The 16,895-nt window shown below is 37.7% G+C and overlaps 1 protein-coding gene and 1 pseudogene across 1 annotated transcript in view; both read left to right on the top strand.

Annotated features, from left to right (window-relative positions):
* The window catches only part of LOC111156794, a 79,908-nt pseudogene extending 76,361 nt beyond the window's left edge, over positions 1-3,547 (top strand).
* Positions 3,548-3,921: 374 nt separating this feature from the next.
* The window catches only part of LOC111156823 (chromosome unknown C8orf34 homolog), a 149,388-nt gene continuing 136,414 nt past the window's right edge, over positions 3,922-16,895 (top strand). Inside the window, 4 exon segments of the mRNA XM_022517912.1 lie at positions 3,922-4,056; positions 4,058-4,099; positions 4,102-4,180; positions 4,183-4,250. Coding sequence (XP_022373620.1) covers positions 3,922-4,056; positions 4,058-4,099; positions 4,102-4,180; positions 4,183-4,250 — 324 coding nt within the window.

Below are 16,895 nucleotides of genomic sequence, written 5' to 3'. Positions count from 1 at the left end.
GAGAGAGAGAGAGAGAGAGAGAGAGAGAGAGAGAGAGAGAGAAGGTTTTCATATACAGAGTATCCCACTATGTAACAGTTGAATGTGGTTTAAACCATAATTATCATTCATTTTTGGCAATTCAGACTTGGAAATCTAAATACATTTGGAAAGTCTGTCACTCAGGACAATTCCATGTCCCCACTTTTCTGCTTCATCTCTTCTAGAACCTCCTTTATTTCAGTCTTGGAGACAACCTTTCCACCCAATAGCTCAAAAATAAAAGTCCTGGATTCTCTGTGAAGATATTTGTACCTGTTTGTTATAAAGTAGAAAAGTGAAATAGATACAGGAAAGGGGCACATATGCAACTTGTATAAATTTCTCTGCTTGTTGATTTTGATATTTAATAAACTTCAAGGGATTACATTGCTAATACTTCCTAATTAGGTCAATGGGCTTTCACCATTATTCTCTTGTCTCATCAAAAATCATTTGTTTAAGGAGTTGTGCAAGGTATCTTACAAACAGAGTTAGACAAGAGCTTTAGTACATTCTATAAACTGGATTCAGTATATTTGTAAATTATGCTGACAGGCACTCCTATAACACAATGAGGGCAAAACAATCTCATTGAAAATGGCCTTTTCATGCTGTACTCAAGCCAAAAAAAGGAAAGGGATCATAAAAGCACCATATTATGTGTACAGAAGAAAGTTGTTAAATTCAATCTAAGACAATGGATGCTTTTCGGCTCATCTTAAAGGGATTAGATGAAATAAATTCTTTAAATGTATAGCAACAGGACGCTAATTAAAGATGTATTTATAAAGAACCTACTGTATGAAAAAATACTATGTTACAAACTATAAAGTATAAGAGAATTATTAAGATAGAGTTAATGACTTTAGTGGATTTGCAACTCAAAAAAGGGATCAGGATATGCATACAATTAAATGGAACAAAACCAAACGTAAATGACATGTGTTTGAGAAAAAGTTTAGCCTGAAAGAATATAACTAGATTGACTAGGTCTACCAAAACTTAGTTCACTCATTCAGCTGTTATTTATTGAGTACCTAATAGGTTCTCTTTTCACTAAGGGACACTGATGTCTGCAAACTAAATTCTTAACCACTTTTCAGGGTACAGGGCAGAGAATGGAAATAGTGTCTGCTTTGAAGTTAGAAAAACCTGAATCAAAACCCTATCAACTACTCATTGGGTGACTTGGGCAAGTAATTTATAATCTCTTAGCTTCATTGCAGAAATTAGAGGATTATCTTTGATTCTCTCTTCCAACTTCATCCTATGTATAGTTCATCAACAAATTAGCCTTTAAGTATTTCTTGGATACATTCCATTGTCTCCATCCCCACATCCCTAATCCTAAGGTTCGGTCTCCTGATTGCTTATGGATTCTGCAAACCAAATTGGCTTTCTATCTCAATATCATTCTTTTTAATCTATCTTGCATGTTGTAACCAGAGCAATCTTCCCAAGACTTATACCTCACCACAACACTCCTTGGCTCAAAATTCTTAAGTTGATTCTCATTGTGCAGAAGATGCAAGTCTACATGTCTTAATAAGGCATTTAAGACTTATTAATGAGTTGAACTCTGCTTACATTTTAACCTCACACAACAGTCTTCCTCCATGTAAACCCTACATGTCTTTAACCACCAGCCTGTTTTGTGCTCTGTATCTTTGCAATTGCTACTTTTTAATGACAAAGCCTGAAACATTGCCCCCATCCACACCCCACCAATCCCATCTGGAAAACTTAAAAATTTTAGTCTTCCTTTAAGACTTTGCTCAAACACCATCTCCTCTGTGGAGAATTCCTCGAGAATCTTGGTAAAGGTAATTTTTCCATCATCAGTATGTGCACAACATGTTTTATATACCTATATTAGCACAATGCATTCAAATGTCATATCTGTATACATGACAATTGCCTCGACAAGACTGAACACCGAAGAGCAAAGACAAGGCTTTTCACCTTTGAATCCTCAGCCCTAATGTAACATCTGCCATGGAGAGACTGTGGAATAAATATTTATTGTAATAATCAAGTCAAGTTTGGGAATCAGTGGAGGGAACCAAGAAATGCTTGGTGAAGGAGGTGGTATGTAAAGTTGGCCTTGAAAAACTTCTGAAATAATTTCTTAATTTTAAAAATGTAATTTTGGGATGTTCTGTGTTTTAACATGCATGATGTATATATCTTCATGATTCTTTCTTTAATATGTGTATTTTGCGAGTAAATCCTTGTTTCTTCTATTTAAGGCCCAAGGTGTAGTGGCTCTGAGTTTGATGAAGACTGTGTATGTTAATTATCTGATTTAAAGAAGCACCTTCCTCATGTCTTTTGGAAGAAGATATCACTCTGATTCTCCAGGACAATGTGGTATCAAAAGTACTTGAATTTTTAGTTGGGTCATAGATACACCATACCTTCTAGCAAATAAAAATGTTGATATTCAGTATGTATATTTAATTTCTCCTGAACACCTTTAAAAATATATAAGTATGCTTTTGATCCATAATGGAAAATACATGACAACCCTATGCACCTCACTGCTGTTCAATTAATTCCCTCTGGGCAAATGACCCACCTCGGATTGTAAAAGTAATAACTGAGGGATCATTTCATCCCAAATCATGTGTGATTCAAGTTGTCAGTGATGGGTAAGCTCTTAGGTATTCTGGCAGATTTCTTATGTTTCCACAATAAGTAGATCTGTTTAAGTAGTCCTACGGAAGGAAAAACCAAACCAAAGCAAAACATTGATACCAATAAAGAAGTTATGAATTACAGAAATCCAGAACACAGTGAGAAAGAAAAATAAACCTATAATGCGGCAGTCTGCTTTAGGTACAACTATTCATTTCATTCTAAACCTTCATATTTACCAACACATATCTTAAATTTGGTAGCACTTCATGGTTAGAAGCCACGGAAATCGTCTTTGGAGACCTCAAGAGTTTCTCAAGAGAGCTCTGTGAAGAAACCTCTGCGGTTTGTCGATCTTCAACTCGGGAAATCCCCGCATGGTAAGAAAGGTATTGGCTAAGCTTGAGGATCTCCCGAAGTGTCTAGAGGAAACATTTTTAAGTGGAATAGAGTGGTAGCATCTGGTGTATATCTACAGACATATAAGCACAAAGACATGTGGATTGTAATCCACATAGTTATATGTGAATCAGCAATTCCAATTTGGAACCGAGGGTTGGCTCACTATTTTACCCCTTCTTCCTGTCAAAAGCTGAAGTACAACCTTTGGGTGTGTACACTTTGGGAGCCTGCAGCTGGGTTCTCAGCCTCTAGTTGCGCGTTGACTTGCTCCAGGCCAAGCCAGACATTCTAAAAGAAAGCAACCTCATTTTAGCGGCCAGCCCTCAGACCCACGCGCCTTCTCATAACTCTGCCTTTCTCGGATTCTGATCTCGTGGGCGCAGAGCACGAGGTGCCCGAGGACGAGTTCACAGGGGGCGCCGGGGACGACCCTTTTCCAACAGCATTTGTAGCTGCCAAGAGTAGCCAACAAGCACCAGATTTATGAGCACTTTGAAAGAAGCACCTTCACCATTGGCTTTTTGAGCGGCGCTGTCGCTAGGGAGCGGCGGGCAGGGCGAGCACAGCCGGGGGAGAAGCCCAGGCTGTTTGTTCCCGTAACCCGGGAGAGGGGACGCACACAGTCGGGCGCGCGGACACACACGCACGCACACGCACGATCGCGGAGAGTTCGAGCCCCGCGGCCCCCTGACCGCCCGAGGGCGCCCCCCGCGCGGCGCCAGGCGGAGCAGAACCCGCCTCCTGGTTCCTGCTGCTGCCGCCCAGAGGAAAGAGGAACCTGCAACCTCTGCCTAGAATTTCCCCCGGCGCGGCGGGCAGCGGAGAGCGGCGGAGGTGGGCGCGAGGAGGGAAACGCGATGAATGAGTTCTCCCCTCGCCTCGGAGTTGACTGAGTTGGCGGCGCCGCGCCCGGGCTTCCGGCTCTCGGCGCCCCACGCGCTCTCGGCTCCCGGGGCTGCAGCCCACGCCCGCGGCCAGGACTCTGACCGCCGCGCCGGGGGATAAGAGGCTCCGGAGCTCCTGTCCCGGCTCCAGTCCGGGGGAAAAAGGAGGGCTGTCCCCTGCCGAGGCGCACGGCCGCGCTATTTTCCTGCACTCTCCCCGGCCCCATCTGTCTCTCCATGGCGTCTCATCAGCAATCCCGGATCCAGGCTTACCTGGAGAAGAACAAGATAGGTCCCCTGTTTGAGGTAAGGCGCTGTGGATGAGGGCGGTCCCGTTTGTGTTTGGGGGAAGGGGTTCAGAACACCCAGAGGAAGGAGGGGTAGTGAAAAAATGCGCGGGAGGAGGCGGCCGTGTGGCATTCGCTTTGGCCAGTCCAGGTGTCCTGGAACGCGGCCGAGCGGGCACCTCGCTGGTTACCTGGGCGCAGACAGGTGAGCAGGAGAGGGCCAAGCCTTAGTCTGGCAGGGGAAGTTTGAGCGGTTTGAATGTCCTGCATCTCGCAGCCTCATGCACAGGACCCGGGACAGGCTGAGACGGATAGATGCACACACTTAGACTGTTTTACACATGCACACTTTCTTCCTGGAATTTACACTGTATTGCGTGTTGGATTTTTTTTTTTTTTTTTTTTTTTTTTTTTTGAATGTGGTCAGTAGTAGAACCCAGAAAGCTGGAGTTGCTTAGCAATGGGAAGGAATATGGTTAACTGGGAGAAAACTGAACTGGTAAAGAGTAGGCTTCGGTAGGTGCTGGCGCGTTGAATGAAATTGTCAAACTGAGACTCTGACATTGATGTCTGGATGAAAGGAGTCTTTGCATTGCGGACCCTACATGTGTTAGGGAGAGAAAGGGGCGGAGAAAGATTCAGGAAAAGCATACACGAATTTATGAGAGAAGACATGTAGCTCTGAGCTGCTTCCTCTCGCCATCAAAGAATTGATGACAGAAATACAGTAGGAGAAAGGAAGAGCGGGACGACGTGAGAAAAAGGACGCGAGACTGAGCCCGGCGCTGGCAAAGCGTCCCGCGGGTAGCCAGGGCGCTGGGCAGATGCTGGTGCGGGTGGAGAGGGACGCCCACTCTCCTTTCCCATTCCGGTTCAGCAGTCCAGCTGGGCACTGATAGGAGACGATCGGACGTGGGAGGGTCAAGATCCCCCCTACCCCGCAAAAAAAGCAGTTGTGCTCGTTATCGGGGGTTTATGTGTCCGCGGCGTCGGAATAAGGCTGGAACGCTCAAGGGGCAGAGATAGAGAACCGAGCTGTTTTCCTAGTACTGAAAAGAGAATAACTGCAGAGAAAAAAAAAACAAGGCGAAATAATGCCGTAGTAGAAAAGGGAGAGGCGAAGAGGGATGTGATCAGATATGGGAAGGATGGGTTTCAGATAACTAAGATTTGCAAGATTTTAAGTTTTTCTGCCCAACTTTAAGTTAATGTTGTACTATCTAGAGAGATACGGCCATTGTTTCAACTGAAACTCATTGTTGTATAGAGTCATAAAATCCTATAATGCATGCCTTGATTCTTCTTTCAGCCCAAAGTGTTACCAGAGGAAGTCTATATATAAAAGCAATGTAGAATTGCTGGCGTGACTAGATTGTTTTTCTTTAGTCTAATGATTAGAGACTATACATAATTCTATCTATTAAAAGCTGAAGCATAATAACACTTTGTGACACAGTGTATTCGTTGTGTCAAAAGAAACATTAAAAGAAATACTTTGAGATTGTGTCTACTCCCCTAGAATATAAAATACAATTTACCAGGGAGAACAAGGCAATTCTTTTAACAGATTTATTAACTTATTTTAAAATTTCTGAGACTCTCTCCAAGTGATAATAATAGAGTTGGGCATATATGTAAACTTTCTACATAACTAGGAAATAAATCCAACTTGATTTTTATCAAGTGCTCATTAAAAAAAAAAAACTAGCTCACTTGATAATTCTGCATTTTTTTAAAATTTATTTAAAAATTTTATTTTAAATTATGGCAGAATTTTATTTTAAATTATGGCAGAATTGTCTTATAAAATCATATGACCTCCTCACCAAAAATCAAACAATGACAAAATTATATGCTGTGTATTTTATTGATTTTTGCAGGGGAAACATATTACTTACATCCCCATGAGCTTGGATTGCAGTGATGAGTAGTTAATTTTTGAGGATTGAGATGCAGAGTAGTTAATTTTTGAGGATTGAGATGCACTTTAAATAATTGAAGGGAGAAAATAGGTACCTTCTGCTAAAAGCAGGTTCGTATGCAACAATTTTGATCATAAGAGAGCTACGTTTTTAATAGAATTCTACATACTTCACAAAATTAGGAAATATCATTAGCTTGTAGCCCCCTCTCCTCATGCTAGAAAACCAGTGAAACTAATGTAAAATGGATATTGTTGTTCTGGCATTCTCCTCAAAGCTCCCAGGACTTTGGTCAATGGTTCTCATAAGAACTACTTTAGGAGATCAATCAAGGAGCATCCCAGAAACATGAATTTAGTAAGAAGTGGCAAAAATGATCGTTACATATTTAATTTCTGGACTACATTTTAAGAAACAATATATAAATTAAAATCTCTTACCTATCACAGATTGAAATAGGTAACTCCCAAGTTTTATTATCTGTTCTGTGTTGTGATTTTGTGTGTGTGTGCGTGTGCTGGGACATTGGAGTTGGTGACATCAGCTTACTTTAGTTTTGAGAATATACAAGACCTGGTAATATGTTCCCTTTACATATTTTGTAAGGTAGGAAGGTTTTGTGAAAACTTTCTGGATTAAGGCGCTTTAAAGAGATCACATGAATATTGTTTAAAACAAAAAGTAAAGGGAACATATACTGGTTGAGAATACCTGTATCCTGCTGCTTTTACCTATACAGCTTAATTACCTAATTTAGTTACTTGGTTTATTTCTTAGCTTATTTCCTTTTTTATAACATTTTATCATGTGAGAAGCTTATAAAACTGTACACAGTGCTGTATTTCAAAAACTACTCTAGATGAAAATTTATCTTGTTTCCAGGTGATTTAAGAGTATAAATTTATATTGCCTTTAAGTGATTTAACATGCTTTGAGGCATTAAAAAACCATGCCTAGAAATCATTGCATTAGTCTTGGGTAATGATATTTTAATCAAATAATATAAAGATGTAAGGTGGATCAGGTAATAATGACTTATACACTACAACCTCTTTGAAATTTTTGTAAAATGGAATACTTTTAGTATTCTCATTGGCTTATTCAGGATGGGTGAGTAGTGAAGAGCCGAGGCATCAACCTATAAGGAATGCTTGGCATCACTTTAATAAATTAGAACTGTAATCCTATTTAATATAGATTTCCACATGTAATGATTTACTTAATTAGCAAGATGTGAAATGGTTTGGCTTCCACCAAAGTACTGTATTTTGCAGCACATATAGGCAAGATTCATGGTGCAAACACAAGACTTATCTCAGCCAACCACTTAATAGTTGAAGGACCTGACAGTCAAAAATTCTTAAACTGAATAACTAACTGGCATATATCTGTTTATGGGGATCAAGTGATCTATTTCATCTATATTGTAAGCAGCTAAACTTCATTCCCAAGAAATTATATGATGTGGAACACTACAGTAAGTTCCTTATTTTCAACATAGATAAGTATATACTTTTCAGTTTCTCCCATTTCCATGAAAGAAACAGAATAATTATTTGAATAATATTTGTTAGAAGGGTGCTTAGGGCAGTCATATATCCTGGTTTAGAAATGATTACATCTATAAGAGAGTGAAATCCTAAACTATTAAAAGGCAGGATAATGGAGTCCCCATTAAATCTCAGAGAATATTAGATCTCTGTGTATTGGTGATGTGGCAAACCAAATTCACTACATTTCTCCAAATGTAGTCTGACCCACTCCAAGTAGAATGGAACCACTCTATCACCTCTGTTTACTTCACAGTACCTCTACTCACATGGGCTAAATTCATGTTAACCAGTTTGACATATATGTTACGAGGTGAACTCATGTCAGACAGGTGGTCAACCATCAGCCTGCTCCATTCATACACTTACTACTGCACAGCTTGTTTTTCTCTGGTACCCTGCCCCACACTTTCCAGCCACGTCTGCAAACCTGAATTCCAGTTGGCCTGAAGATTACCAGGCAGTGGCCTGGCAGGATCAGGAGATTTGTTACATATGAGGTAGGGGGCTATTGAGAGAATAAGTAAATACATTGAAAATAATGCAAGCCAGCTCTCTTGCTATTAGAAATGGGAGTCATAAATATAAAAAGGAAAACATGTAGAATGAACTCTGTGGTGTTCGACTGAAATTGGAGGTATTGGTGTATCTCATGACTTCATGAATAGAAATAGATATAAAGGTAATAGAAATAAGTATAGATTTATATGTATTAATATATACATAAGTAGATATATGGTTGCCTGGGAATAGCAACACTTCAATAGCAATGAGCACACCTAGTGACCACATTTTACATACCATTCTCCATCAGGTTGAGCCAGGTATCCTTGGAGAAATGGTTGATTCTAGACTTGGGTCTAGGAAAGTACAAGATGAACCTGTACCATATTGTGTCAAGAACTAAGGAGGTTGTCTAAGAATTATAGGAATATGTCAAAAGCTTGAAGTGGGTCCATTAACTAAATCTGGGACAATTTGAGACTCCAAGTATGAGAGTAACATTTTGTCTTACTTATAAAATAGGACTATTTTATTACACTACAATATAATGGGATACATGAATATATTCAACTTATGGGGAGAGGAGAAAGCTTTACCTTATAGTAGAATACCAATTAATAAGAGTAGAATGGGAGATGGAATTAGAAAATCACTATTTGGCAACTATTTAGCAATAATTCTGGCAAGAAACATTAATTGTTGCCAAAAATAATAGGTGAAAGTTGGAGGAAGAATGAGATGTTTATCTAATCTCTAGTATCTTTCCACATAGTAGTTGTTTATAATTACAAAGGGAAAAGAAAGCTGGTTGACAATACTTAACTCAAATGAAGGGAAAAACCAATAATGTGTGCCTCCAATGGATGCAATTAAAACAACATGATTTTGCTTCTTCAATATTTCTGCCAATCATGCATGACTTGAACTGAATAATGAGAAAATATTTGATAAACCTAATAGGGAAATTCTGCTTTTCTCATGTCTTCAAAGATGTTAAGGTCTTGCAGGTTAAGGGAAGTTTCAGACTGATGGGACAAGTGCAAAATACAGTCCTAGAAATGATACTTTCACTCAGAAGGACATTCTTGGGAAAGTTTTGCAAAAGATGAATGCGGCCTTTAGGTGAATGAAGGATATCTGGAGTTATTTGTGCTGTTCATATACTTTTTCTGTAAGTTTAACATTATTTCAAAGTAAAAAAAATATTAAAAATAAAAATAAAGAAGAACATCTAGGAAATAAGTACTTACATATAGTTCATCCATTGGGTTTTCCTTAGACATCAAACAATGAATTTTGTTAAGAATTATATCAGTGGTTTATACATGAAAATCAATAAAGTAACAACCTATAATTTTGAGTAAAGAAAATTTATAATTCTGGTCAACTAAGTCTATGGATTTTCCTCTTTTTCCTCCAAAATTTTATTGAAATATCCACAAAAATCTTAAAAAAATAAATGCACAAGAATACTGGAACAAAGGAAGGGTACTGAGGCAGAGAGACAGTTTCTCCTTCTTTATAACAGAATCTCTTTATTATGAATAGTGATATCTCCTTTGCACCTATATATGGTGAAATGGCATGGAGTCAATGATAAGTAGTGGAAATGTTTGGAATTCCCTGGAAGGTGCCTTAAAATACTTAGACTTAGTTAGGACGTGCTCTTCATATGCCCTTCCTCCTTCTTGTTGTCTAGAATGCCCCTTGTAATTCCTCCTTTGTAACTTTCCTTACTCCCTCCACCTCCCCAGGGAACAACTGGTCTCCTTTCTGTCACTATAGAATAGTTTTCTTTTTCTAGAGTTTTGTATAAATGAAACCATACACTATGTACTTTTTGGGGGGACATACCTTCTTTCACTCAACATAATCGTTTTACAATTCATCCATGTTGTGTCATGTATCAATAGTTTATTTTTTTTAATTGCTGAGTAGTATTCTGTATGGATGTATTTGTTTGTTTTTCTTGGATAAATGCCTGGATTGGCTGGACCACATGGTAGGTGTAGGTTTAATTTTTAGGACATTAACCACCAATTTTGAAAAGTGTATGAACAATTTTACATTTCTATGAACATTGTATGAGAGTTCAAGTTGTTCCCCATTCTCACCAAAACTTGGTAGCATCTGTCTTTGTAATATTAGTCATTCTAATAGATTTGTGTGATCTTTCATTGTGGTTTTATTTTACATTTACATTGTGGCCCCACCATTAACCCTACCATGTGAGACCAGTGTCAGTGGGGACCATCTGGGAAGCCTGGCTTCTCTTACACCTGGCAATAATGAGATATACCTCTCCTTCCCCACTGGGGCCATGTCAGAGGAGGCCTAGAAAAGGGGCCATTGCTGAATGGTAACGAGGCCACTCCTCCAATGAAATCCATGCCAAGATACATTATAATTAAACTTCTGAAAAAAAAAGACAAGATTTATCTTGAAAGCAGCAAGAGAAATGAAATACCATACCTCTACAGGAAAAACAATTTGACAGCAGATTATCATCAAACCTGTAGATATAAGAAGGCAGTAGCACAACATTTTTTTAAGTGCTAAAATAGGAACCTAGAGTTCTGTACTCAGAGAAAATATCCTTTAGAAATGAAGGGGATATCATAATTTGGTTATTGTGGACATTGGTGTACCATAAGAGACGCTGAACTCTAAGAAACAAACTGAAGGTTTTGGAGTTCTGGGAAGTGGGGAGGGGGGTGGGAATGAGGTAATTGGGTGATTGGCATTAAGGAGGGCACTTGATGTAATGAACACTGGGTGTTATATGCAACTGATGAATCACTAAATTCTACCTCTGGGTGGAAAACGGGAAGGAAAATCAAGAGACTTTGTCACCAGCAGGTCTACCCTAAAAGTATGGCTAAAGGAGATCTCTTAAACAGAGAGAAAATTATAAAAGAAAAAGTTTAGAACATTAGAAAGGAAGAAAGAACATGGAAAGAGCAAATATGACTAAATATAACATATTTTTCTTCTCAAATTTTCTAAATTATGTTTGGTGGTTGAAGCAAAAATTATAACAGTGTCAGATGTGGTTCTGTAGAGGAGTATTTAAGACAGTTGTATTATAAGCAAGAAAGAGGAAAGAGGAGCAAAGGAGGTAAGATTTCTGTAGTTCACTTATATTGGTAAAACAGTACCTATGGATAAGTAGTGTATATATATAATGTCATACCTAGAGCAATCACTAGAAATGCTATACAAAAAGATGCTCTCAAAACCTCTAGTAATTTGGGGTGCCTGGGTGGCTCAGAGGGTTAAGCCTCTGCCTTTGGCTCAGGTCATGATCTCGGGCTCTCTGCTAAGCAGGGAGTCTGCTTTCTCCTCTCTCTCTGCCTGCTTCTATGCCTACTTATAAGCTCTCTCTCTGTGTCAAATAAATAAATAAAATCTTTAAAAAAAAAACCTCTAGTAATTAGATTTTTAAAAAAAAAAGATTTTATTTATTTATTTGAGACAGAGAGAGCATGAGCAGGAGGGAGGAGCAGAGGGAGACGGAAAAGCAGACTCCCTGCTGAGCAGGTAGCCCCACATGAGACTCCATCCCAAGATTCTGGTATCATGAACTGAACCAAAGACAGATACTTAACCAACTGAGCCACAGGTGTCCTCAAAACTCTAGTAATTTAAAATGGAGTTCTGAAATGTGTCCAAATAACTCACAGGAATAGGAAAAAGAAAAACAAAACAAAGAACAGAAAACAAAAAATAACATGGCAGACTTTAGCCCTAATATGTCAAAATGAAATTAAATGCAAATGGTCTAAGTATACCAATTAAAAGACAGAGATTGCCAGAGTGGATTAAAAACATGATTCAACCATATGCTGTGTTTAAGAAACTTACTTAAAATACAAAGATATAAACAGGCTAAAAGTAAAAGTGTAGAAAAAAATATGCAAACATCAAAAGAAAGGAGGAGTGGCTATTTTAATACCAGATAAGTAGACTTCAGAGGATAGAAAAATACCAGAGATAAGAATTATCATTATATAGTAATATAAGAGTCAACCCACCAAGAAAAATAGCAGTCCTTAGTGTTAATAAGCATTTGTAGACCATTCTATGTAGACTTAGTCAACTAAGTCCTGGTCAACATTTGTAGACCATTCTATGCAACAACTACAGAATACACGTTTTTTCCTAAGTGGCATGGAATGTGTACAAAGACAGACCATTCCTTGAACCACAAACAACTCTCAGTTGAAATCATACAACGTATCTTTCCATCACAATGGACTAGAATTATAAGTCAGTAACAGAAAACAGGAAAATTTCTAAAACACTGTGAAAATATACATCATACTTCTAAATAATAATGTCAAAGAAGAAATCTCGGGGGCATCTCTATGGCTCAGTTGGTTAAGCATCTGCCTTCAGCTCAGGTTGTAATTCCAGGGTCCTGAAATCTAGTCCCCCTTCGGGCTCCTTGCTCAGCAGGGAGCCTGCTTCTCCCTCTCCCTATGCTACTCCCCCTGCTTGTACTCTCTCTCGATTTCTGTCTCTCTGATAAATAAATAAATAAATCTTAAAAGAAGAAATCTCAGGAAAATATAAATCCATCAAACAACTAAAAGGAAGATGCAACATATCAAAATTTGTGGGACACAGCTTAAGCAGTACTGAGAAGGAATTTTATAGGCTAGCATGCCTACATTTAAAAAGTGGACTGATGTGATTGGTTAAAACCAGGAGCTTGCTTTTTATGTCATTCCTCTGGGTTCTTCCTGTTGTAGAGGACAATCTACCCAGCTAGACAGAGAGCTCTTCTACAGTGAAGGAGGTGTGAATATCAATAATCTGCTGACAAGAGGTGTTTGTTGTATATCATGTTTGGTATTGAAAGTAGATCTTTAGGGGCGCCTGGGTGGCTCAGTGGGTTAAAGCCTCTGCCTTCAACTCAGGTCATGATCCCAGGGTCCTGGGATTGAGCCCCACATCAGGCTCTCTGCTCAGCAGGAAGCCTGCTTCCTCCTCTCTCTGCCTGCCTCTCTGCCTACTTGTGATCTCTGTCTGTCAAATAAATAAATAAAATCTTTTTTTTTTAAAAAGGAAGTAGATCTTTAGTTCTTGAAGGTAGGAAATGAGTGTCTTGCCTCATTCTTTATTGTGCATCTACTATAGTATCTAGTGGAACACAGACTATAACGCAAGGCTTAATTGATATCTGTTGAAATAAACAAAACATTGACTTGCTTATTCTTTTTCCTTCTATGGAGAAAAGTACATTGAAGACATAACCAGCAAGCAAAGAGGATCTTCACATTTATTCCTTTAAGACCTAGAGAAAATATTCTCCATCACATTAATTACCCTTTATATATGGTGAATAACTTAATTATGTGCTTAACTACCTAATTCACTTTCAGTCATATTTTTCCCTTTTTAATATCTGCTTTCAAGGGAGGACCTGATAAATTAATTCACACCACCATGCAAGGCTTAATGCATACCTCTCAAGTGCATTTACAGGAGGAAGCCACATGACACAGTTATAGGGGATGAAGAAGGTGATCTTCGGAAATATCTCAAACTTAGCATTTACTCTCAGCTTGACCCTGAGCCCTTTACTTGCTGATCTCTGTGAACATCAGTGTCCTCATCTGCAAAATAATACCCAAGAGGGACTTGATGAGGAATATATGAGATAAAACCAGGTCTAAAGAACCCAGTCTAGTAGCTGGCACTTGATGTACACCCGGTAAATTTTGGCTGCTATCACGTTAGATGCTGCTGCTTCTCTTTTCTCTTAATATTGATAACTCAATGACAGGCCGTGTGGAGAGATGGTTTTGAAGGATGACTTTCTAGTACCCTGAAATTAGAACTAATTCGAAGTATGCATCTGCGTTTTTATATTGTAGCTCTGGTATCTCTGAAAAAACATTGTGGCACAGGTAGGAAGGAGAGTAGCACTTGGCCAAACAAAGTGTGTGTGTGTATGTGTGTGTGTTCTTTGCTCAGCGGTGGGGGCAAGTCTTGCTTATTGGCTGTATCACAAAAATATACTTTCACTAAACTTGGAGACATTATATGTAGTTAGAAAACAATCCTGAATACGTATTCTTGTCTCGGACAGGAAAGCTGGGTCACCCTCAATTAAAATAGCACACACAGACCCCGCCTCCCCTATCACTCTCTGTAGCATGATTTTCTTTCTTTCTTTCTTTCTTTCTTTCTTTCTTTCTTTCTTTCTTTCTTTCTTTCTTTCTTTCTTTTTTTTTAAAATATCCCTTATTGTCATTTGATACTGTTTTATTGGATTATTCCTTTTATTTCAGTTTATATTCTATGTATCCCACTAGAGTATAAGCTTCTTATGGGAAGATATTTTGTCAATCTTTTTAGTTGCTTATATCTTCATGCCTAGAAAATGTCTGGTACATAATAGGTGTTCTACCACATCATTGTCAAATACATTTATGAGTAAAAAAAATCAGGACCAACCTATTAAATTTGAAAAGTGTGGTTTGGGTATGAATAATCATTTGCCACTAGCAGTCTTGGATGATCTCAGCAGCTTATGGGAGATTTCACTTTCTTGAAAATTCATTATGACTTTGTTATCTTTTCAACAGCTATTAAATTCTTTGGTGCATGATGTTTGGAACTTTATACATTCATTTGGTCCATTTATTAGGTGCTGTATTATGTACTGAGAAATATAAATTCAAATAAAACATATCCTGTCTTCAAAAACTTCTGTACATTTAGAAAAGACTGGTAATACTTGGGGGCACTCTCAACTATCATATTCTGGTAATTTTACAAAAGCCCCCCCTGGTTTTCTGTTTATGTGCTTGGTCCATTTTCATACTCATCAATGCATTCCATCCTTATACTTATAGAAATAAGAAATTCATATTTGAAATTCATATTTTGAGATTGGTTTTCAAGAAATTTGCCATAGAATCAAGTATGTAAATTAAATAAGGTAAAAAGTAGAAATGTTAGAGTAGTTTCTGTTGTCTTTGTTCTTAGAAGTTCTTAACAACACTGAGACATCTAAACATGAATTATTAAAAATATCTAAAGGATCTGATTGTTGGGTAATGTTCTACATGAAACACACTGATAGTTTAAGGTTGTAAGTTGTTCCTTTAACATGAAAAAGAGAACTTTTTTTTTTTTTTGAAGTATAGCCTGGAGCGTAAAGGACTGTTTAACTCTGTTTTTTCACTTTCTGAACATGATCTAAATTCAAAGTGACTAGCTATATTGAATTGAGAATACATTTGATCTGTCTGTACATTGAAATATCTATTTGTATGAAGTGAACTTTATTGCGTAAGATTAATTGTAGCTGTGTGCTTTTGAGATATTATTTTTATTTTTATGCTCTTTTACTCCTATGAACTCTCTCCAGAGGATCTGGTATGTTTTGGATATTTCATTTTTTCCTGTTGTATTTTTTGTTTACAATGCATAATAATCACCTTAGTATTATATAAAATGGTAATTAAGACCAGCTATAGTTTATTAAGTGCAAAATATTATTCTATTCTGACTGAAAATAATTATTGAAACATTTCTCATTATCTTTCCTCTTAATGGTATAGCAATGATATGAAAAACAACACTCTTAAAATATAGAGATGACAGTCTACTTTGTGGAAGCTTAAAGTCCTAGTGCTCACAGAATTGTTTTATATCTAACCCTTTCCTAACTTTCAGTTAGGATATTGAGGTCTGTGCACAATGGGCACCATTCATTGCTACAGTCTGTGGATTGATAGGGAATCTAAGACAGAGATCAGTAGTCACCAGGTTTATCAGTAGTTCAATTCTGAGAAAAAATATCTAGTGAATAATTCATTAAGGTCATACACATTAAGTTCTCAAGTTTTTAGCAAGCATATTTTTGGATAAAGTTGGTTCAACAGTGACTTGGTCACCCATTCAGCATTAGGACGACCCACTGAAGAATACTTTTCCCTGAGTTATGCAGTAGAGAGATTTAAGAAGCCTTCACTGAGAGTCCTGAGAACCAAGCCATGAAAATACAATTTTGTCATCTTCTAAAAGATGTTGTGGAGGGGCATGTTCATTGCATTACGCAGCATCCTCTTATTAGAGGATGTTCAGTTTCATAATGTCAAAGATAGTGTTCATACCTCATACCTGTCAGAAAGGCTAAAATAAAAAACACAAGAAACAACAAGTATTGGCCAGGATGCTGAGAAAAAGGAACCCTCATGCACTGTTGGTGGGAATGCAAGCTGGTGCAGTCACTGTGGAAAACAGAATGGAGGTTCCTTGAAAAATTAAAAATAGAAATACCATAGATCCAGTAGTTCCACTACTGGTTAGTTACCCAAAGAATATGAGAACACTTATGAGAATAAAAGAACAATAAGAATATGAGAACACTAATCCGAAAGGATAAATGCAGTCCTATGTTTGTTGCATAATTTACAGTAGCCAAATTATGGATATATAATTTGGATATATATATGGATATATAATAATTATATATGGATATATTATAATTATGTATGGATATTATATATACACACACAATGAAATATTACTTAGCCATAGAAAGAATGAATTCTTGCCATTTGCAACAACATAGATGGATCTAGAGGGTATTATGCTAAGTGAAATAAATCAGTCAGAGAAAGACAAATACCATATGATTTCATTCATATGTGAAATTTAAGTAACAAA

Source organism: Enhydra lutris, unplaced genomic scaffold (assembly GCF_002288905.1).
Source record: "Enhydra lutris kenyoni isolate GAN:26980312 unplaced genomic scaffold, ASM228890v2 scaffoldscaffold49, whole genome shotgun sequence".
Classification (NCBI taxonomy): Eukaryota; Metazoa; Chordata; class Mammalia; order Carnivora; family Mustelidae; genus Enhydra; species Enhydra lutris.
Note: the sequence above shows the minus strand (reverse complement) of the source record. Positions and strands in the feature narration are given on the sequence as shown.